At 38.7% G+C, this 22,930-nt stretch overlaps 2 protein-coding genes across 5 annotated transcripts; one reads left to right on the top strand and one right to left on the bottom strand.

The window, feature by feature from the left end:
- Positions 1–1,159: 1,159 nt before the first annotated feature.
- LOC126788360 (arabinogalactan protein 13-like) lies at positions 1,160–1,823 on the top strand. The gene has a single exon (XM_050514334.1). The coding sequence runs from the start codon at positions 1,273–1,275 to the stop codon at positions 1,456–1,458; it is 186 nt and encodes a 61-aa protein (XP_050370291.1). The 5' UTR covers positions 1,160–1,272; the 3' UTR covers positions 1,459–1,823.
- Positions 1,824–3,198: 1,375 nt separating this feature from the next.
- On the bottom strand, positions 3,199–21,914 carry LOC126789399 (mediator of RNA polymerase II transcription subunit 13). Of its 4 annotated transcripts, none has more exons than XM_050515541.1 (23): positions 21,799–21,914; positions 21,503–21,680; positions 20,960–21,033; positions 20,716–20,846; positions 20,368–20,454; positions 20,134–20,221; positions 19,971–20,051; positions 19,692–19,769; positions 19,519–19,598; positions 18,322–18,400; positions 17,913–18,236; positions 17,465–17,524; positions 16,673–16,916; positions 15,872–16,141; positions 14,179–15,519; positions 13,595–13,850; positions 13,376–13,508; positions 12,954–13,041; positions 12,561–12,639; positions 11,643–11,938; positions 10,231–11,269; positions 9,559–9,933; positions 3,199–4,217 (listed from the first exon to the last, which is right to left on the bottom strand). In XM_050515541.1, the coding sequence occupies exons 2-23, from the start codon at positions 21,524–21,526 to the stop codon at positions 3,604–3,606; spliced, it is 5,841 nt and encodes a 1,946-aa protein (XP_050371498.1). In that variant the 5' UTR covers positions 21,527–21,680; positions 21,799–21,914; the 3' UTR covers positions 3,199–3,603. The 4 variants fall into 4 exon arrangements, with proteins under 4 accessions (XP_050371498.1, XP_050371499.1, XP_050371500.1 ...); XM_050515542.1 differs by having other exon boundaries at positions 16,673–16,913; XM_050515543.1 differs by having other exon boundaries at positions 20,716–20,843.
- Positions 21,915–22,930: the final 1,016 nt, after the last annotated feature.

The raw sequence follows: 22,930 nt of genomic DNA, 5'->3' as shown, positions 1-22,930 counted from the left end.
ATCTTCGGATGATGTTCGAATGCTTAGCTAGGTCATGGTACTCTTTACCTGTAACCATATACCCATGGCTGTCCAATTCAATGGTTTGGTATCAAAGAAACGTATGCTAAGACGCGTCAACAAATCAGACAAAAGATTAGGAGAGCCTCATGCAAGAACCAAAAAGAATAGGTCTCCTCTTACACTTAATGTACATTTTCTCAGCGACAAATACCTAATCTACTTTTCATGCTTAATCATATGCAAGTAGCCAGACTAACTTGAATGTATCTATATGAGTACTGTATCGATCTTCGAATTTACATTGAAATGGAGAGGTTTATGTTGCCTTTCATCAACCTTAATTAACAAGATTGCTTGTTTGAGTCGAATCAAATTTGCTTTAGACTTTGGTAGTAACACATTCCATATCCGAACTCATTTTGATTTGGACAAGACACCAACACTCATTTCATTTGGTAAAAATTAGGTGCTCCATCTAATTTCTAGGCCAGCTGCCCCAAATACTACTGCAGATATTGTAGACTGAAACAGTTCAAGTTTCCTTTTCATTCGGATTTTAAGCTAGAGTACGTTTCTGCTTCAATGAACTTGAATTTTGTCATATGCGGCTCATGTATGTATGAATGCCATTTAATTCAATTCATTTCTTAACTTCCCAATTCAAAGACCAAAATAATTATACATCAACAAAAGTCTTTCAATAAACCGTGTTATATAATTGGACATTACAATGGAAACGCATGTTAGAGAAGCATCACCACAGCTCATCACCCCTCATTATATTTCCTACCAAATTAACAGTATAACAAACAGGAAAGCAAAACATTCACTCATAAGCCATGGAAGAGTAACAAACAACAACCACCACAACCATCTTAATTCTTTTTTTCTTTTTCTTTTTTCGGGTTTGAATGAACTTTAATTCATTAACAAGTAAAAGGAAGGTGGAAAATAACAAGACTCCAAAACAGTGGTTTAAGCCAGCAAAGGTTAGGGACCCAAATGACAGCTGTATAGCAAGAGTAGCCAAAGCCAACCTGTCAAGTGTCAACTTCCATCCTTTGGCTAGCTGCCTCTTGAGAAGTTAATTGAATCTCTGTTTTTATTTTAAGGAGGTTATATTCTGTGTGTGGGTATATATATCTCACCACCCTCAACCATTGTCCTTACAATTCCCAATACTCACATAACCCTCTCTCTGCCCTTCCAAAGCTTCCTCCTTTCATCTCAAAGTTTGCAACTTGTTCCTTCTTTCAAGTAACTTTGCAAATGGAGTCAATGAAGATGAAGCTTTCAGTGGCTATGTTGGTGGTTGTGATGGTGGCCTTGTCAAGCATTGAGAAGGTGGCTGCAGCTGATGCTCCAGCACCTACCCCAACATCTGATGCCACCACCCTCTTTGTGCCCACTTTCTTTGCATCTCTAGCAGCTTTGGCTTTTGGGGTCCTCTTCTGAATCAGCTCTCTTTCAGTCATGACTGCATTTTAGGCTGATTGGTGTAGTAGTAATATTATGCAAAGTATCTATCTTTCTCTCTCACTTTTCCTTCTCTCTCTCTAGAATCACTTGTATTCAGTTTTTCAGGAAAGAGAGAGAGAGTGGAAAATGGGTGGGATTGATATTTTATATATCTTCTTTCCTCCTTGGGGATTTCAGGTTGTAATTTGATTATTTATTGGTGAGGATATGAGGGATTGTTTGAGTGTGGTTGATGTATATTAATCTTCTTCTTGTATTGTATTTTTCTTCCTATTATGATCCCCTAATTCATTGTATCTGTGCTCCATTTGTAGTAATAAAATCCCATTATTGTATCTTTACATCTCTTTCAAGTACCATTCCTCATTTCTGTACTTTGTCAAACACTCAAATCACTGGGTTCTTCCTGCATTTTGTTTAATAAGCACTTGAAAAAAAAAATTAAGGAAGAAAAGAAAAAAGAGAGATGATGAACACTTGAACAGAAAGGAACTGTTAGAGTGGACCTGGAAAATATGTTTGGCAGTTGTGATAAGGGTTATGATGAGCTGTTGCTTGGGAGATGCCTATGGAGGTTTGTGATAAATGATGCTGAAGGGCATGTTGTGGGACTTCTGCCATAATACTCAAGGCCATTAGAGTTTGAAGAAGGGAATGAAGGACTACGCCTTTGGCAAGTAGCAGATATCAAATATCGAGTTTTGTGGTAGCCTTGCTCTTTGAGTCTTTGATTTTTTTTTTTTTCATTTCAGAACAGTCATGAACTTGTTGTGGTGCAAATGAATATCTTCATGGTGGGTCATTTACATTCAATGCCAAAGAATGACCAAGTACATGAATTTCTGACCTCAAAGCGTCTTTCACATCAAAAGTGCAGAAAATGTGAGACCCTTGAGTATAGTTTACCACAGAAGTTGTATATAACCAGAATAACAAACATTCTTCAATTTCTTTAGCTTTAAGATGACACAAAATCGGTCTAGTTATTACTGTATTATTCTCTCAACTTGTAATCATGAAAAAGGTGAAAAAAAAGACAATACATGATCTGAGTGAGGAGCATCAGTTACGTATGTCTAGAAACCAACAGCTGCTATAACAGGCAAGCTTGATATGAATAATAATACGATTCACATGGAATGAAATTAAATAGGAGAGGGGACCAGGGAAGGAGGCGCTGATTTAGAAATACCAGAACCAGCAAATGATGTGAACAAAATGAACAAACATCACATGCATGTAGAGTTCAAAGAAAAGATAGTAGGACCAGAAAGCTACTGCTTTCTTTGAGAAAGAGAGTAAGGAAGAACTCTGTTGGTGGTAGACACCATTTGATAATACAATCCATGTGCTCACTTAACATTTCAGGAGATTCTTTAATCTAATTTCAACAACTACATGTGCTATAAAAGGTTACTCATCTTCTACTTTACAATTGTCATTTATACATAGTTAAGCTTAAAACAAGGCATGAGAAATGAATTAGCAAACCCCTTTACTATAAAATTTCCATAATACCCTTTGCTATAAAATTTTCATCTCCAATCACAGAAATCTATTTGTCCTTAACTGCTGCAAATAAAAAATAAAAAATGACTGCTAAAGACCAACTGGTATAATTAAATCTTCAAATGTTCATGTTACCAAAATATTAAATATACAGAGATTAATACTTGGAACAGTTCCTAGACAGACTTCTCGAGATGTAGCCACTAGCCACATACCGTTCTCCATCCAAGAGCTTCTAGGCATTCCTTTAAACCATACACATTCGGGTACAACTGAAATAGCTTATGGCCGTACATACCTCATAATGCTAAGTTGCTAACTTCAGAATTGATGACCAAATCATGTAACTTCTGATTAAATCTACATTTGTTTTGTTGTCCTTCAATGTTTGGTACATATGTTACATCTGACTAATTCCTCCCACACTGCCTATTTTAATTGACATCATTTGGACAACGATTGCTATAAATTAGGCTAAAACTAACTAAACCTACTAAATTACAAAGTTGAGGTAAACAGATACCTACCATGGTACATAGAGCTGATTGGGATTTTTCATTCTTCAGTATCATATTTACCACTGGCCAATTTCTTAACTACTGTCTTGGATTTTCAACCCACACTTTGTGCCTTCTCGGGATGCTTGGAGAGCTCCTTATCAGCAAAATGAAGAAGCCTCCTAAGTCTCAAAACCATATCACAATGTAATGGCAGGGCTGTTCGCCTCTCCAGGTATGCTGGACTAACAGTCATCCAAGAGAGTGCATGAAGCTCTGCTGCAACTGATTCAAGGATGGCATGAGCCTCAGTTTCAAATTCTCTAGCTTCTGAGCTCGGACTCCTTCCCACTTGTTTAGCATTACCTCTCATGATCTTTTCTTGGCTAAAGTTATTACCTCCATAGTGATCAATAAGACTGACCAAAAGAGTTGAAGGCCATTCTTCTTTCAAGTTGCTCCTATAGTCTTTCCTCATAGTAGGTACAGCTTTTGAAACCACAAAACAAGTAGAAAGGGGAATAGCAGATCCTTTACTATGAAGGAGATGTGCCAATGGAGGTGATACAGCAGTGAGACATGTGGGCAACTGAAGAGGTGTTGGAGGAAGGAAACGCATGCTAGGTGATGGGATCAGGATGTAAGAGGCAGGAGTGGAGCCGAGAGACTTCACAGGGGTGAAGCCTTCCAAATATCCAGATGAGCCCACACCAAAACTACCTTGAGCTCCTATATAATATGATCAAACAACTTTATTAACATCCACTATAAAGATTACATTGTGCTAGTAAAGTCTGTTGTGTTTTTGGCTCGTTGATGCATGTTGGAGTTAGGATTCAGTAATCAAATCCAGGTTTAGAAAGGAAATAAGTTAGCACAGCTTTTCTATATGTTTTAGGAGAGTATATCTTCCAATATTCTATTAGGATTTGTGTTAGGTTTAGTAATCCTAGTCCATATTGTATCAAGCAGCCCCTATTGATATAAATAGGGCTGCAGGGAGGTTTTTAGACACAGAGACAGAAATCCTAAAGGGAGAGCTAAGGGTGATAGAGAGATAGGAGCTAGACAGGGAGGGGTTAAGGTCTACAATAAGTACTTGTACCTAAATTCTTCAGTACTAGTAAATCTCTCAAGAGAGATCACAGTGGAGGTAGGCTTCAGCTGAACCACTATAACTTTGGTGTGTTTCTGTTTACTCTTCTTTGCTTATATCGCAAATAACTATTAAGATCTAAAGACGCTTATAACAACACGTGGTATCAAGAGCTGGTTTATTTTGCGATGTCGATTGGCAAAGGAATGGCTGAGGCAGGAGAGGTGAGAGCGTCCATAAAGCTATTCAATGGCAAGGACAACTTCACGCTTTGGCAGAGGAAGATGAGGAACGTTCTGATCCAGCATAAGGTTGATGTAGCTCTTGAAGCATCAAAGCCTACATCAATGTCTGATGCAGATTGGGCAGAAAAGTGTAAGATAGCAAAGAGTTGCATTGAGTTGCATCTTGCTGATAATGTTGTGCTTCAGATCGGAGAGGAGCTGACTGCAAAGCAGGCATGGGACAAGCTGCAAAGCGTTTATATGGGTACAACCATCAGCAACAAGCTACTTTTGAAGGAACAACTCTTTGGCCTCAAGATGGAGGAAGGGGATGATCTTACTGATCATATATCCAAGTTTCAGAACTGCATAATTAACTTGGAGAAGGTTGGGGCAAAGATGGGAGATGAGGACTCGGCTATGATGTTACTACAGTCTTTGCCATCATCATTCAAACACTTCAAGACCACCATGATATTCAACAAAGAGACCATCACACTTGCAGGAGTGTGTGAGAACCTGGAACAATATGTCAGGATGCAGAGGGAAGACGATAATTCCCAAGCACGAGGACTGAGTGTCAGAGGGAAGGAGAGAGGAAGGTCTAAGAGTAAAGGTGGTGGATTTGAAGACAAGGGCAAGTCTAAATCCAAGGGAAAAGGCAAAGAAAAGAAGAAGGATGGTTGCTTCGTATGTGGTTCACCCGACCACTGGAAAAGAAATTGCAAACAATGGAAGGAGAAGAAGGCGCAGATGCTTGGAGGAAGCTCCCAGTCAGCCAATGTCGTTATTGGGAATGATAGCGATGATGGAGAACTCCTTGCAATCTCAGCCAGCTCCGGCGCGCCTAGACATTGGACCTTGGACACAGCCTGCACATTTCACATGTGTGCACACAGAGATTGGTTTGACACATATGAAGAGAGGGACACCGGATCAGTTTTGATGGGGAATGATTCACCAAGTAGAATCATGGGAATCGGCACAGTAAAGATCTCAATGTATGATGGCATTGTCAGAACATTGGGAAAGGTCAGACACATTCCACATTTGAGCAGAAATCTGATTTCTCTAAGTCTATTGGATAGGGAAGGATTGTGGTATAAAGGTAACAATGGAGTGCTCAAAGTCGGAAAGGGTCAGTTGGTCTACATGAAAGGTGTGTTGCAGCCTGATAATATGTATAAACTCACAGGTTCTACAATAGTAGGTGGAGCATCAGTTTGTACGGAAGAAGACAAGACTGAGCTCTGGCATAGACGGCTAGGGCACATGAGTCAAAGGGGGCTGCAAGAATTACATAAGCAAGATAAGCTAGAAGGCATAACGAGTTGCAGCCTTGACTTCTGCAAGTATTGCACACTCGGTAAGCAGACCAAGGTATCATTCAAAGTGAGCAGCAGTGAGAACAAATCCAAAGGAGTATTAGACTATATTCACACAGATGTTTGGGGGCCTGCATCAACAAAATCGTTGGGTAAGGCCAGATACTTTGGCTCTTTCATAGATGATTTTTCAAGGAAGGTTTGGGTTTACTTTATGAAGTCAAAAGATGAGGTCTTTCCAAAGTTCAAGGAGTGGAAGGCTGAAATCGAGAACCAAACGGGCAGGAAAATCAAAGTGTTGAGAAGTGACAATGGAGGTGAATATATAAGTAATCAGTTCTTACAATTCTGCAAGGATGAAGGCATTACAAGACACTTTACTGTTAAGAAAACTCCCCAGCAAAACGGTGTTGCAGAGAGGATGAACAGAACTCTCTTGGAGAGAGAAAGAAGCATGAGGCTTCATGCAGGGTTGCCTGAAGAGTTTTGGGCAGAATCGCTTAATCATGCTTGTTACTTGATTAATCGATCACCTTCAAAGGCTATTAACTTCAAGTGTGCAGAGGAGGTATGGTCTGGAAAACCAGTTGATTATTCCAATTTAAGAGTGTTTGGATGCAGCGCCTTTGCGCATATTCCCAAGGATGAAAGAACCAAGCTGGAACCAAAGTCACTTGAATGTGTGTTTATTGGTTTTCAGAGAGGAGTAAAAGGTTATAAGTTGTGGGATATAATCAATGAGAAAAGAGTGCTCAGCAGGGACGTTGTTTTTGATGAGAAGACTATGCCGTTAAATATAGAAGCTAATAGTAAGGAGGAGAAGATGACTGTTGCTGAAAAAGATGAAGAAGCAATCGAGATATCATTAGTTAAACGATCAGTTGAAGATTCTCAAGCTCAGGTGGAGCAAGTAGGGAATGATCAAGTAGCCATTGAGGAACCAGAGCAGCAACAACAGTCACCAGTTAGGGCTCAGGTGGAGCAGTCCCCACGTAGGGGTCAAAATCCTCCCATCCCACAAGAACCTGAGCCAATGAGGCGAGTCATAGCACTTGACAAACCAAAGAGGAATTTAAAGAAGGTACAACGGTATGGATTTGAAACCGAAGAAGATGTGAGTCATGCTCTGACCATAAGTCAAGGTGATCCAACTACTTATCAAGAAGCTATAGAAAGCGAAGAAAGGGAAGGTTGGATTGGTGCTATGGCAGAAGAGATGGAATCTCTGCACAAGAATTCCGTGTGGGAGCTGGTTCCTAAACCCAAAGAAAGAAAACTTGTTGGCTGCAAGTGGGTGTTTAGGAAGAAAGAAGGAATACATGATGATGATGCCATAAAGTACAAAGCACGTCTTGTGGCAAAAGGGTATTCGCAGAAAGAGGGAGTGGACTATGACGAGATTTTCTCTCCGGTGGTCAAACATACTTCAATACGGTTGTTGTTGTCTATAGCAGCTCAGTATGATATGGAGATTGAGCAGATGGATGTTAAAACTGCGTTTCTTCATGGGGACCTCGAAGAAGACATTTACATGTCGCAGCCGGAGGGTTTTGTCGAAACAGGGAAAGAGAATCTGGTTTGTCGACTAAAGAAGTCTCTATATGGACTCAAGCAATCGCCAAGGCAGTGGTACAAGCGTTTCGACACATACATGCTGAAGATAGGCTACACAATGTGTCAATATGACTGCTGCGTTTACTACCATGTATTCGAAGATGGGGAGGTAATTCTACTATTACTGTATGTAGATGACATGCTGATTGCATGCAAGGATATGTTGAAAATTCAGAAACTTAAGGAAAAGTTGGGGGCTGAATTCGACATGAAGGATCTAGGAGCTGCACATAAGATCCTTGGAATTGAAATAAGAAGGGATAGAAACACAAGTGAAATATGGCTGTCACAAGAGAAGTACATTATGAAGGTACTTGAACGGTTCAACATGGATGAAGCTAAGGTTGTTTCTACCCCATTAGCTGCACACTTTCGGCTGAATGCAGAGCATAAGCCATCAAATCAAAAGGAGATTGATGTGATGAAGAATGTTCCATATGCTAATGCAGTAGGGTGTCTCATGTATGCAATGATATGCACAAGACCAGATTTAGCTCAAGCATTGAGTGTTGTCTCTAAGTATATGTCAAATCCGGGAAAGCGTCATTGGGAAGCAGTGAAGTGGATTTTGAGGTACTTAAAGAGAACTAGGCAGTTTGGAATCAAGTTTGAAAGAAAACAAGAAGAAGCTTGTGTGGCTGGTTTTGTTGACTCTGATTTTGCAGGAGACTTAGATAGAAGAAGGTCTACAACAGGTTATGTTTTCACTTGTGGTGGAGGGCCTGTGAGCTGGAAAGCAAATCTTCAAGAGGTTACTGCTCTATCTACTACTGAGGCAGAGTATATGGCGTTGACAGAAGCTTCTAAGGAAGCTATTTGGTTGAATGGACTGGCAGGACAGTTTGGTATTCACCAGGAAGGTGTGGTAGTGAAGTGTGACAGCCAAAGTGCCATACATTTGGCGAAGAATCAAGTGTTTCATGCAAGGACAAAGCACATTGATGTTCGCTATCACCGGATCAGAGATTGGATAGAAGTTGGATATATTATTGTGGAGAAAGTTCACACAAATGACAATGCAGCAGATTGTCTAACCAAACCAGTTTCTGTGGAGAAGTTTAAGCACTGCTTGAACTTGCTTAGTGTCACAACATGCTGAGTTGTGGTGGAGCACCTCCTCACTTGAGGTGTGATGAGGCAAGAGGAGTATTGCCAAGGTGAATGATCTTGGAGGTTTGTTCAGGGTTACTTCAAGAGATACAAGACATCCTGAAGGTTGCAACAATCATTTGGTATCAACTCACCAAGGTGGAGATTGTTGTGTTTTTGGCTCGTTGATGCATGTTGGAGTTAGGATTCAGTAATCAAATCCAGGTTTAGAAAGGAAATAAGTTAGCACAGCTTTTCTATATGTTTTAGGAGAGTATATCTTCCAATATTCTATTAGGATTTGTGTTAGGTTTAGTAATCCTAGTCCATATTGTATCAAGCAGCCCCTATTGATATAAATAGGGCTGCAGGGAGGTTTTTAGACACAGAGACAGAAATCCTAAAGGGAGAGCTAAGGGTGATAGAGAGATAGGAGCTAGACAGGGAGGGGTTAAGATCTACAATAAGTACTTGTACCTAAATTCTTCAGTACTAGTAAATCTCTCAAGAGAGATCACAGTGGAGGTAGGCTTCAGCTGAACCACTATAACTTTGGTGTGTTTCTGTTTACTCTTCTTTGCTTATATCGCAAATAACTATTAAGATCTAAAGACGCTTATAACAACAAAGTCACTCTGCATTAAACAGCTAACAGTATAGCTAACTCTATAACTTACATTAGAGACTAAAATTGAAATGAGGACCGGGAAGAAAGAACTCACCAGGGGATAGTATATCTGCCTGACAGACAAGCTGTAAAGAATGATCAATTGCAATTGTGATAAAGCTGATGCTTTGCACCCACTGAAGCAAACTTCTTGAGTTGTCAATCAATGTATGTGCACCCATGAGCTGCTTTCTCGCAGAAGGTTGTCCCAAACCACCTTTCATATATCCAGACATCTTTGAGTGAGGGCTTCCATACATAGGGCCAGGTGATGAGGGGAGATTTCTTTCTTGAATCAAACTCATTTCCTGCTGCTGCAAGGAAGGCCCATTACTACTAGCTGACATCCCATCAGAAACAGATCGCCGCAATTGCAAGTGCCATTTTTTCACTTCTGAACCCCCAACTGAATTAATTGCCTTCTGCCACTCTGATAACATTCAGATGCGGAAACACACAAACAGGAACATCAATGCCATTTCACAATATGGGAGCATGAATTACAATTTAATGAAAATGGTTTGAAGTAACAAAAAAGGGGTATATATACTTGTTACTGAATAAAGAAATACTTGTAATTTATATTCATGGCAGTTTATAGGTAAACATAGCTTATACATATCAGCATATGCTGTTTCTATTCAATACTGTTGTAGCCTCTCCTCAGCATCTCAACAGTAAGTGGAATTTTCAACAGGTAACTAAATGATGGGATCAAGTCCTATACCTTGGTATTCAAGTTCGTAGAAACTTCCAATCCGCGCAATCACGAAGTCCCTGGGTTTTGTCATTCCAGTATCAGAAGAGCATACCTGTAGTATCTGGCAGCCTTGCTGCAGAACCTGGACAAAAAGACACTCCAGTCCCTTTGTGTCTTGTCTACTGCTAATTCCACCAAAGGGGAATATGTGGCTATCAAGTAATTCTCCCCTTGAATCTGTCCAGATGCATATTAGCCAGCGCCAATCCTCTGTCCATCCATAGCAACAATGTAGGCTTGGAGTCTTATCTAACTCAGATACATCAGCTTGAGAGCCCATTCCAGTATCCCCACTTGCAGTTGGCATAAAGACTCCACCACTCTCATCGGACAACGGCTTAGATTCTGATGGATAATTATTAGAGGCCAAAGGTGAAATCCCACGCTCTACAGAACCAGGTTCCGCAAGGATAAAAAAAGGTTCAAACATGTAGCGAGTTTCATCATGAAGGAACATATCTCCGATTCGGCTCGGTTCACAGCTTACAGCTCCAGTTCTTGTTTGCCATGAACCATCCCAGGTTTCACCCTCTCTTGGAAGGGAATGCCCAGTGATACGAGGGCCAACACAATCCTTCCACAGCCCCGGAGTGGGAGAAGATATTTGTGTGAGGACTGAATGGGATCTGTTGGATGATGATGACTGGACTGTTTCATTAGAAGATCCTCGTGATATTCGACGAGCCTTGTTGTAAATAGTAAAAGCAGTCTCCTTAAGAATCACAAGCTCATTCATTGATGGACTAGTAACTTTGAAAATGGCATCAACTGTCACGATCTGCAGTACCAATCTAGGAACGCTAAACCCAGAGAGAACTAAAACATTTGATATTGATGCTTCATCCACCGCTGCCGAGTAGCTTAATGCCTTTGAAACCTGACTGTGCAACATGGATCTCCTTTCTCTGTCTGATTGGAAGACAACAGATCCAATCGCAACACAAGATTGAATAACTGTCTGTAAAACTGCAAAAGGCTCAGGGAAGGGGCACACTACATATATCACCTGCAAGCCAACAATCAACAGCAAATGTGATGTCAACTCTGGTAGCCATGTTAAATTAGTGGGGCTTTTTGAAAGAAGAACAACCCTCTTAAGATGATTCTACACTAAATGTAGACATGTAGTGTGGGGCCTAGCAGACAATACATTTTTCAAGTAACTATCAAAGAGAGAGAAATGGAGTCCCAAACACACTCAAAAGTCCCCTATAGATAAATAAGGCACTAGTAATTATAATTATTTCGTAGATCTAAATTTTGATTTCCTTAACTATAGAAACAGAAGAAAAATATTATAATCCGGGAAAACTTCAGACAAGAGAACCTGTTAACCACAACAATAATCGAAGGCAACTTTAATGACCACTGCCACTTACCATGGAAGGACTGCTGCTTCCTTCTTTTGCACTTGTAGACAAACATTGACCAAGTTTCAAAGCTTTGAGAGCCTTTGAAAGAGACTTCAGGTAGCTCGGCAAGTCCCAGCCATTTGAAAGAGAAAGAAAATAATCACTTATTGAACCCACAAGAGATGCATTGCTGCTTTCAATCTTCATCGCTTGAGGGCAATCAAGTAGCACAAATCCAGCAGATGATAATTTTCCAGAGTCAACCTCCATTTGATTCTCAAGACTCTGAGGTAAATGAGTTCCCAATTTGCATGTTTCATAAACTGGAGATGAAGAAACAACCAGAATACATTAAAACACGCACATACACACATGTGAAAAGAAAGAAGAAGAGAGGGATAAACCAAACAGAGAACATCTTGGGTTATGCAATTACACAATAGACAATAAATTTATCAAGAGTCAATAATAACTGAGAGGTCGACTTTTATTCTCCTTTTTTGTTAAAAACTCAATAACTGCTTTCAATCATCATATTAGCAGGGTGAAAATAGTTTGTTTTATCCTAACAGAGTTCTCTAGGTATAATTTTTTTAAAGAAGGATGACCTGCACAGAATTTTTCAGCACTGGATTAGTCAAGTATTCTCCATTCTCCAACATCAATCATATGCCTCATGATTTTCTCCAATGCAAGAGGATAATTTTATTCCCCTTACCTAACTAGCCCAGGATAGGATAAGGACAGCGCCTAGACAAAAACCTTACTTAAAAAAAAAAACACAGACAAAAACATTAGTAAAGTGACTAGGATTTTGAGTCAAGAATCAGGATATCAAAGTTGTCATTTTGTCATCCTAGTGCCTGAAACCATGTTTCACACCTTCACTCATAAACCAGAAAAGCAAATAATTATGACCCCCATTTGCGGCAAATTACCACTTACCACTTCCTAGTTGTTGGAAAAAATCAGCAGCGGCAGACGTTAGGGGATCAATGTCTGGACATATAACACAATAAGTAATCTGCAACAATTAATAAACAGATAGAAATTTTAAATGTCTGAAAATGCCATTTCAAAGTTAAAGAGCCTTTGAAACATGTAAGCAACTTTAAATATTCATCCACATTAGTTAACAGCGAGTGTATCACATACATAATTTATATCATACTGTCGGTTCAATTGGTTTCAAACTTGCAATGAACTTACAGGTTTTTGAAGAGCATATGGCTAAGCAACTTTAAATATTCATCCACATTAGTTAACAGCGAGTGTATCACATACATAATTTATATCATACTGTCAGTTCAATTGGTTTCAAACTTGCAATGAACTTACAGGTTTTTGAAGAGCATATGGCTCAAGGGGAGCCTTTTCCCAAAGGTGCAGAGAGCTTGCTGATGTCTTCAGCCAATCATCCTGATACCTGGAAACAAACAGTTTTTTTAAACATTACTTTATATGGAACTGTCACAAAAGGAGGTAGAAAGTTCAATATACCAACTAATTCACATCCTCTAGAAAACTAGTAGGACGAAGACCCAGCATAGGAATATTGCTCGATCAGAGTTTATTCAGGTGGAACTTCAGAGGTTTGCTAAACAGTATATAAATGATAAGAAGCAAGTAACTCATGGTTTCAATGTCAAAAGAAAGCAGACAAGCTGTGTTGACACCTGCCTTAAGGCAAGGCTAAAGACACGATTGTATATCACTCACTTCCAGGTGTTGTGATATTAAATTGATATCAGGACACGTACCCAACAAGTATAGCAGGCAATGGAGCAACCAAAAGTGTCGGTCTTAACCGTGAGCTTATCTGCAGATCAGATTCAGAACTACAGTTTTCTTGGTTTGATCTTCTTTGGGATGTTTCATCCACTTTCCCTACATCTATTAGAGTACAAATGTTGGATATCAGACCAATTGTTAAAACTAAATAAACATTTTCATCAATTACATTCAAGTCAAAAATAAACCTTTAAGGCCAGCTGATCCAACAGAAGGTGATGGGCTCAGCGGTTCTCCTGCAGACAGTGCTACAGTACTTGACGAATCTCTACAATCACTTATAGTGGACTCAGCAGAAAATCCATCAACTGTGGTTTCGCCTGATTGGTTGCGGCCTTTGCACCAATCAGTGATGGACAATGGCCCATCCGACACACCAAATGCAGACTTTAAGGCCATCTTTATGTCAGACTGCAGCAAACTAATCACAGATGATGCGTGAACCTGAAATTTGGGGGGTTTGGGGGGGGGGATTGTAAGATAAGTTCTCAAACAAAATTCCACAAGTGACATTTACCTTTGATATCATGATATCACATATTGATCCCAAAGGTGCTCAAAATTAAACCTTATTAAATAGAATGAACAGTTTTACGCCTTGTCCTTTGTGTTGTGCCATTTTCATATCAAATTAAATCTTTTTCTTCTAATAGGTATACATACACACACCTATGCATTAATAGAAAAGATCAGTATTAGCATGCTTCTGGGGGGGGGGGGGGGGTTAGAAATGTATGTATAGAAGAAATCATCATATATAACAACAGCTTACATCAGCAGAGAGGGGATCAGTTAACTCCACGCCAGCAATGTCCAGTGAGTGACAAGAAGCAAGTGTACCCCCACAACCTGCATGAATCATAGAAGGCCCACAAGAGAATCCCTTTCTCCATTGTTCTTGTAAAGCAAGCCAACCATAAGGACCATCACCACAATCCGAGTCTAGGGCCAAATCAACAAAAGCAGTAGCTTGTTGTACAATTAATGTAATGCCATCAAGAAGTTCCTGAAGTGGTTGTCGTTGCCCATAAGAAAGCATACCTTCCTCACTGAATGAAGTATGAGGCAAAGATGTGCTAATTTCCATACTAGATGAACTAGAGGGTTTCGAGACCCGAGGAGCTCCTACAGAGCGCCAAACACCAACAGGCGCATTGAGATGTCCGTCTATTATTCCTCCATCAATATCACCAGCAATTCTAATTGGTATAGAATCTTTCCTCTTCAGCTCATACTTTCCTGATATGTTATCTGGCATCATACTTGGGTCACCAGGTAGCCTACCAAGAGATGAAAGACTACTTGAAGACAATAATGTGTGTCGTATCCTGCACATTGACGCTTGGAATATGATGCATTCAATTTCAGTTGCAGGAATGGTACTCATTGACAAAAAGGAATTTTCTGCATCACATGTCCCTCCAATCATTTTCCTCTGAGAGGCTTTGATAGCATCTGTAGAATTAAGAGTTGGAAATGGAGATGGTGCAACCCCATCATGTGTGAGCATAGTATCTTTACTACTTGTAAACAATCTTCTGTCTTGTTGCTCTTTACCACTCCCTACTTGGACATAATAGTTCTTTGACCTAAGAATGTTGTTTGCATCTTTCTTTCCAGGACATGCTTTTAAATTCATTGGCATACCAGTCTTCTCATCACATACATCAAGGCAAGGAGAAGGAGGGGTTGCACCATATATGTAATTATTTGCACTTGAACTTGAACTTTCCACTTTTCTAGATTCTGGCAAGTATGGGCTTCGGAAAATGGATGATGACACTTCACTTGCAGGGGTTTCAACAGCTCCATATTCAGGAGTGAATGTCATCAGTGCCTCGGCTTTTATTATGTGATCAAATTCACTGACATTAGATGCAGAAGAGCAGTTCATGGGACCCGATGTCAAAGCACCATTTCCAAATCCTTGGTTTTTGCCGTGTATCTCCTCCATGGCTACTGCAGGGGGTGGAATAAGGCTTTCGAAAGATGCAAAACTCTCGGACAACAGTATCTGATCAGAAATATCCATGGGCCCAACTGGATTGTCAACCACATCGCCACAATCTGGAGCAGAAAGCATAAGCGTCTGAGATTCTGCAGTTCCCGGGGGCTACACAATAAAAAGAACAATCATCAGAAGCACGATCATTTTGATATCAAAAGAAGAACAATTATCTTATTAAATTGAACAGAGTGGATCACAGTATGTGCGTCTGGAGAAAGGAGAATGAAATCTCATGTCAAGCAAATCAACGAATAATATGTTCCTCCCTTAAGTCCATGAGTCTTGGGTGTAGACTTCAATTGACTAATAAATAATTGTTTTCATCAATTTAGTTGAAGTTGTCATCAAATAGCTGGTAACATATACATGATCACATACTGCAATACAAACTGTGTTGAGGACGCTGCTTTAGAGAATAGTCATCGACATAAGCACTGGCCTAAGATAAGAAAAATACCTCCCCAAATGGCAAGGCATCATTCTCAAAGAAGTCTCCAAAACCTCCAAACTCATCCAGCAATGAATGTATATCAGTGCCATTGTCACTATTGTAACCATCCCAATCCCAATGAGATCCAATCTGTTCGTTTGCAAATCCAGTAATCGCTGAGTTGTTTACTTCCACAGAACCATAATCAGACTTGTATGTATCCTGGAAAGAAGCACTTGTAGATGTACCCACTTGAGCAAATGAGTCCATCATCCCAGATCGAGGGCGCTTAGAACCCTGTAAAAAAAGAATAATGACAATGGCGTTGCATTCTGACATTCTACTACTCATAGACAACGATATATCCAGATACTTCACGTTCAACAATAATTAACAAAGAACTAATTTGAAAGCAACAATAAATTTGTAGCTTACAGTGAACAATTTATGTATAAAATTCGCAGCACTCATATTAAACACATAGGGTACTGCATACATGTCATGTGACTAGGATCCGATAGCACTCAGTATGTTTGAGGCCCTTCTCCCAACTATCACTAGCTTGTTGGGAAGCTCAGTCGATTCAACAGTGATGTAATACATTAACACTGCATAAATTATTTTATTTCTTATTTGTATTTGCTAATTTCATAACAATACTACGGACAAAAAAAAAAGCAAATAAGTTACTAATTTCCAAAAGCTACAAGTTTCTAGTGTCAAAAATAAAAGCTGCAAGTTCAAGATTGCTTATCAGCTTGAAATGTGATACCAATGGGCACCATACAACATGGGGCAAAGAAGCTTATTTAAGAGTAAATAAATTACCAATTTAAAATCATTTTCCAAACGATCTTTGAAAGATAAACCAGACTGTCTACAGCTTAAAGAATCAGCATCAGCTTCTAGTTCACTGGCTCCTGTTGCCATCCTGTAATCAGTTTCACTTGAGCTGCTACTTATGCTACTGATGCTGCTACAATTACTGTTGCTACTACTATTATAGCCACGTTGTGTGCAAATACCATTGGTCTCATTCCATTCTTCCATAGAATTTATGCTATCAGAACTGCTGAAACCATAACAACCAGAAGAGCGAAGTTATAAGTTTAGCCATTATTTATATATGAATTATATGTATAGGAAGATTATCAGGTGCGGACGTCCGCACCGTGCGGATTCGCCCGTTCCGGTGACCGGCGACGCGCAACAACGGCGCGGATGGTGCCAGCCGGAGCTGCAGCACCGGTCCATGGCGGTTGGAATCTGTCCAGAAACTTTAAATTTCAAGATTCCGGCCGGCATAGACAAGAGCGCCGGGAGGGGGGGAGTGCGGCCGACACATTCCACGCCGTTGTCGTGCGCCGCCGGTTGCCAGAATCGTCAAATCCATACAGTGCGGAGGTCCGCACCTGAAACGGCTTATATATATAATAACTCTATCTACAAGGATATATACCAAAAGATATGCAAGTGTGTGTGTGAAGAAGCGTGTCTTCCCACGGTTCAATGGTAGAGAGAACCTCAAGAAGAATTAAGTTACTATGTTGGAGGCGAAGTGTGACAATAAAAATATCTGAACTTTAAGAAATGCTAGAATACATATATGAAGTCACTAACCAAAGCATGAAGAAAGATGAGCCTGGCATGGACGGCCCTATCCAATTCTGCAGCCAAAATCTGCATGTCCATGATGGTAACCATTACGATATATAAGGAGCAGAACACGAATAAAAAAGTTAACACAATTCATCTGGGGCAATATAGGTAATAGATTCATATTGGACTGAGCTGATTACATTTGTGCAATGCACATGTTATTGTCTGTGAACACGAGTATAAAAAAGCGCAAGAGGAACAATAACACTACTTATCGGGAAGGATAAAACTGTCATTGCAGAAGTTCCCAAAAATTTATCTCTTTGAGCATATACAAGATATACTTCTTTTTTTGGGAATAAGTATATACATTCTTTTGCGTAAGAAATAAAACTATCAATCACAAAAGCTAACAACAAAAATTCAATTTCATAACTGCAGCAATATTTAATTGAAAATTTTGAAGTACCTTTTCAGAGATGATCTCACATATTGCAGAGCTGGGACAAGCACTGCCTCGGCTGGGTATACAAATGTTTTCTCATAAACTGTTGAGTTATTCAAAGATCCCTTTTGATCACCTCTTCCCAAAGCAGGAGATTCAGCAAGTTGATGCTTCACCGGATTTCTGAACGAATGTGAATTTGATTGCAAGGCCTTGTCACTTCCAGGTCTAGGACAGCCAAGAGTAACCTCAACATAGCAACTTTGACCCCTCAGTTGGCAACCAGAACCTTGAGAGACGTGACTTGGCAGACCAATGAAACCATTTGAAGTCTTAGACTTGCTAGAACTGCAGGATGATGAAAAAAAATAAGAAACTTAAAAGTCGTACTTAAAATAGAAAATTAAACACACTTAATAAAAAAGTAAACTACCTGAAATACATTTGTTTCACAAGATCACTTGGGCAACATCCAGTAAGCCTACCACATATTCCATGAGGAGATGCAATTACTGTGACAATCGATCCAAAACAATATAAGTATAGGCCCAAACTTAGGTGATATCATAATTAACATCATTTCATCTTGCAACCACAGCAGAATTCAACCTAAGGGAGCCATTTGGTGGGCTCAGTTTCAACAGGTCCGGAGTGGAAAATCTTCAAAATTCTTATTCTGAATCCTTCCTCCAATAAATAAATTCAAACTAAAAAATGAAGAAAAACAGAACAAAATCCTTGAGTACAGAAAACCCTCCACTATCTTCATTTGCTAACATCACAATTTACCAACTTCAGGTAGTTGGGCATATTTTTTTATCTTGCCAGCAATACCAAAACCACAGGCAGAATGTAAGAGCTTTAATGAGGATGTATGTAACAAAAGTTTTAGCCGAGCTTTAAGAGGATGTATGTATACATTTTATCTTGTTGTAAACAATAGGCCTGCAGTTAGGAGACGGTTCCCCAGCTTAGGCCTGTTTGGTAACGTTTTTGAAAACAGTTTTCAGAAATAAGTGTTAAATTGAAAATGAGAAAATGAAAAAGTGAAAACGTCAAATTGAGGTTTTATTTTCCATTGTAGAAGTTGCAAATATTTTTCAAATTTCATCTTCTGCATTTTGAGAAATATCTTAATGATCCTTAGTGTTTGCAATTGGTCCTTTGTTCAACTGTCAGTGTAGCAGACAGTTTCTTAACAAAGCTGGGTAAGGATGATCTTACATCTGCCCCTGTACCAAAAGGTTATATTGGGTGGTATCTGTTTCAACAGATCCTAGTTGGGACATTCAAAACACCACATTTTTTTTTCCAGTTTCAAGGTTAAATTGGGTGGGATCTGTTTCATGAACAAAGCTTGAAAAAGTGCTGCTCCAACCACATGTTCTCAAACTAGAAAAATACTCAAACAAACTTATATATTACAGTATAGGGATACCCTCCTCTATCTGATAAAGGCTTCTTGCTACATATAAATATAGAATAAAAAATATAAGAGTATATCCCTCTCCTATATTGAATCAACCTCAAAGAGAACAGTTCACATTCAAAATTTCTAATGTGGCAATCAAGGTTAAAGAATTTCACAACACCTCATAAAACCAAATGCACAGCAAGAATGTGTACAAACCTGGAAGCCTATAACCAGAATTTTTGGAAGAATGCTTCAGTACTCTCTCCATATCACCAGAGGAAAGCGCTCGAACATGCCTATAATGAGTGTTGAATGCAAAATTTGGTTCTCATTAGTGTTAAAATATCATAAATTCCAGTGAATATAACAAAGCTGTGAACATTACACACTTTGCAGATACTAAAGCATGCACAAATATCCCCTCTTCAGTGGCAGCAACAATAAATTCAATTGTAGGCTGTCCTCTCCTGCAAAACATCAATTAATTATTAGGCGATTCTAACTAGCATCAGAGAAATCACCTATTTAGGAGAAAATGGCTTAAGACCAGCAAAATCAGCAATTCAGTCAAGGTCTTACTATTACTAGATAAAGATCACGACTGTGTAAGGATTAATACTTTAACTTCAAAGAATAGATTTCAATCACTAGACCAACATATTAAGTACCTGAGAAACTCTTCATTTTCTGATGGATGGAACTTTGAAAATACATCTCCAAATCTCATATAGGCGAACCCAGATAGCACTCTGTTCACACCAATAAAAATTTGTCAAATATTATCGTGATGAACTTTACTCCAGATAATTTGGATTATTGATGTACACTGACCTCTCTATACGATTCCTCAAAGCCTGAGAAAGGGCAGTTGCAACCTCTTCCGAGTCTCCAGGAGATACCCAAACTCCGGATGCAACGACTTCCTCAAAACAAATCAAAAATTCTAGTTATATTCACAGGTACAATTATTTACTATTAATGCATGTGCAATCTGGCTACAGTATAAAACAACTTAACTATCATGTAAGTAATGGTAAGATAATAAGATCCAAGAGCACCTAGTACCTTTTAATTTAGAGACTGCAACTTGAGCAGAGTCGGTAACAGTTGAATAACGTCCGGGCAGGAAAAGCCATAGTTTAATCTTCTCATCTGTTTATGTCGTACAAAAGCAGAAGTCAGAATCTAATATGGTATCCCATACAAGAGATGGTATATCTGAATTCTCCGAACTCTGTTAAAGAAGTAACATATAAAAACCAAAGAGAGTAGGCAAAGCCATTCGGTAAGCAAGTTTATTGGGTATTAGTACTTATATTAATGATTGTCAAACATCAATTCTGGATTCGTGCACCAACAAAATCAATGAAACATGCATATTCTGAGGAACCAACCACATGACCCATTTCTTACCTGGATTGTAAAAGCCCTGTGATGGATCCCAGGGTCCAACAAAGGAATTGGTCCATGTGCTGAGTAATCCTTCCTTTTGCAACTGTAAATGTGATGAAAGTACCATCTGTGTGGCAACATCTTTCACACTGCTGCTCAGGGAAAAAAGAAAAATTATGTTTGTTAATGCTCAAAGACCATGACAAAAGAAACCATATGCCTAATCAATAAGACACTGGGAAAGAACCAGAAAGAGATTTTAAACCTTTTGTCTGGTAGTTGGATCAACTCTGACTCATGAGGGAGATATTGAAACCATGATAATAGGTTGAAACCAGGCTGAAAAATTTGATTTCAAGCAATTACAATATTACTATGATAAATCAATCAACTCAACCAACAATGGTGTTTCCACAACGCCCAAAAGAATACAGAATACCATCAAGTAAACAATTGAACGAATTACAGTCAGAGCTCATTTACATCGAGGTTCCACCCAACACTGTGTTTCCAGTTTGTTCTAGGAACACATTACACTTCATTCTGACATAATCGCGAGGGAGATTAAGAGTTAAAGTGTAGGAATTACGGCTAGGTACATTATATTTGAGGGTGCTTGTTCGTTTACGACAGTTAGACAGTACAATAACAGTTAAAACAATTCTTCTCTACTTTCCTGGTTAACAGGTTTATCAAACATAACTTGACTCAAGGACATTAAGCAACACCACATTACACTGAAATCAAACAAAACTGAAACTGCGATTAATCCAGAGCAAAGCTAGTGAAAGGAAAAAAGGAAACATACAAGTTTGAAAACATTGGTCCACATTCCTTAATAGCTCTTAAAGCTCCTTCCTTGAGTACTCTCTCTCTCTCTCTCTCTCTCTCTCTCTCTCTCTAACTGGTTCCACCAAGCTTTTCCGTTGTTCTTTGTAAAAACCTCACACCGAATCAAAACCCCAGCAACTTGTCATCCTGCAAACCTAATCAAAGCAATGAAATTGAAATTTTGTTTTTGCTTGTGTAATAAACCCTAAACATGAAAGCTGAGCATTCAGAAATCAAGCTTCGAAATTGGGGGAATTGAGAATGAGCTCGTACCTGGAATTCGAATTCACACTGTAAGAGAGTCCACGGGAATTAGATTCGGACCGATTTGTAGACGGATCGGATCTTCAGTCGGATCCTAATTTCATCTTGTTTTTCCTATATTAATTATATATATATAGCTCAACCTTACACTCGTCACTTTCATTGTAGCTCCAATAATTAGTTAAATTACAAGATTAAAGGTTAAACCAACCAATCAGCTTCTTTCTTTTTATAAATGTCTGAGATTTAATTACGCTCAACAGCTCAACCCTCTACCACATAAGCTCGTGAAATTTTGGAAGACCTATCAATTGACAAAGTCTCGCATTGTTTGTTATGTACACAATCATCAATAAGTTACTATAACATGACTTGGTTAGATCCATACTTTCTATATCTTGTTTTTGTTAAGAAATATTCCATTAGTCTCGAGTCTTTCTATTTGATCGATTGGTTCTTGTAATCTATATGGACTATATTCATGGATCGACGAAGAACGTTAGTATGGTAAATTTTTATTATTGTTGGCAGCATGTCCTATATCCTTCTTACGTAGATAATCATCATTTACTTTTAATAAAGCAAACCAATAAAATAAATAAATTTACCAATGAATAAGTCATCATTGTTATGTTAAACAGCTAATCTATTAATTCCAGAATACATACCTAATAATGAAACTATCGAATATAAGAAAAAATATGATGACTTATAACCCCATATACAATAAGCAACTAGAATAAAAGCTAGTTCGGTATTGCTACAATTTTTTTTTAAAAAAATATTTCTATTGTATTGTAAAAAAATCAATTCTAATTTAAAATAGATTTGTATTTAATAAATTTTATTTTTACAAGTGTTGTCAATAAATATATTATTTAATAAATTATAAATAAAACTTCTATAGATGTGAACGACAAAAAAATACATGATCTTGTTTTATCATATTGAAAATAATTATAGATAAGGTAGATACATGTTATCGTAATATAGTCACCAAAACAGATTGCAAGACCAAATTTTGACTTCTATTTTTCTGGAGCAGATTGCGAGACCAAATTTCAACTTTTTCTTGTTTTTGTTCAAACTTTTTCTTGTTTGACCCATTTACTAGTTACTACGTTGCCTTTGAAAAGAATAG

This window comes from Argentina anserina, chromosome 3 (genome assembly GCF_933775445.1).
Source record: "Argentina anserina chromosome 3, drPotAnse1.1, whole genome shotgun sequence".
NCBI classification, from domain to species: Eukaryota; Viridiplantae; Streptophyta; class Magnoliopsida; order Rosales; family Rosaceae; genus Argentina; species Argentina anserina.
Note: the sequence above shows the minus strand (reverse complement) of the source record. Positions and strands in the feature narration are given on the sequence as shown.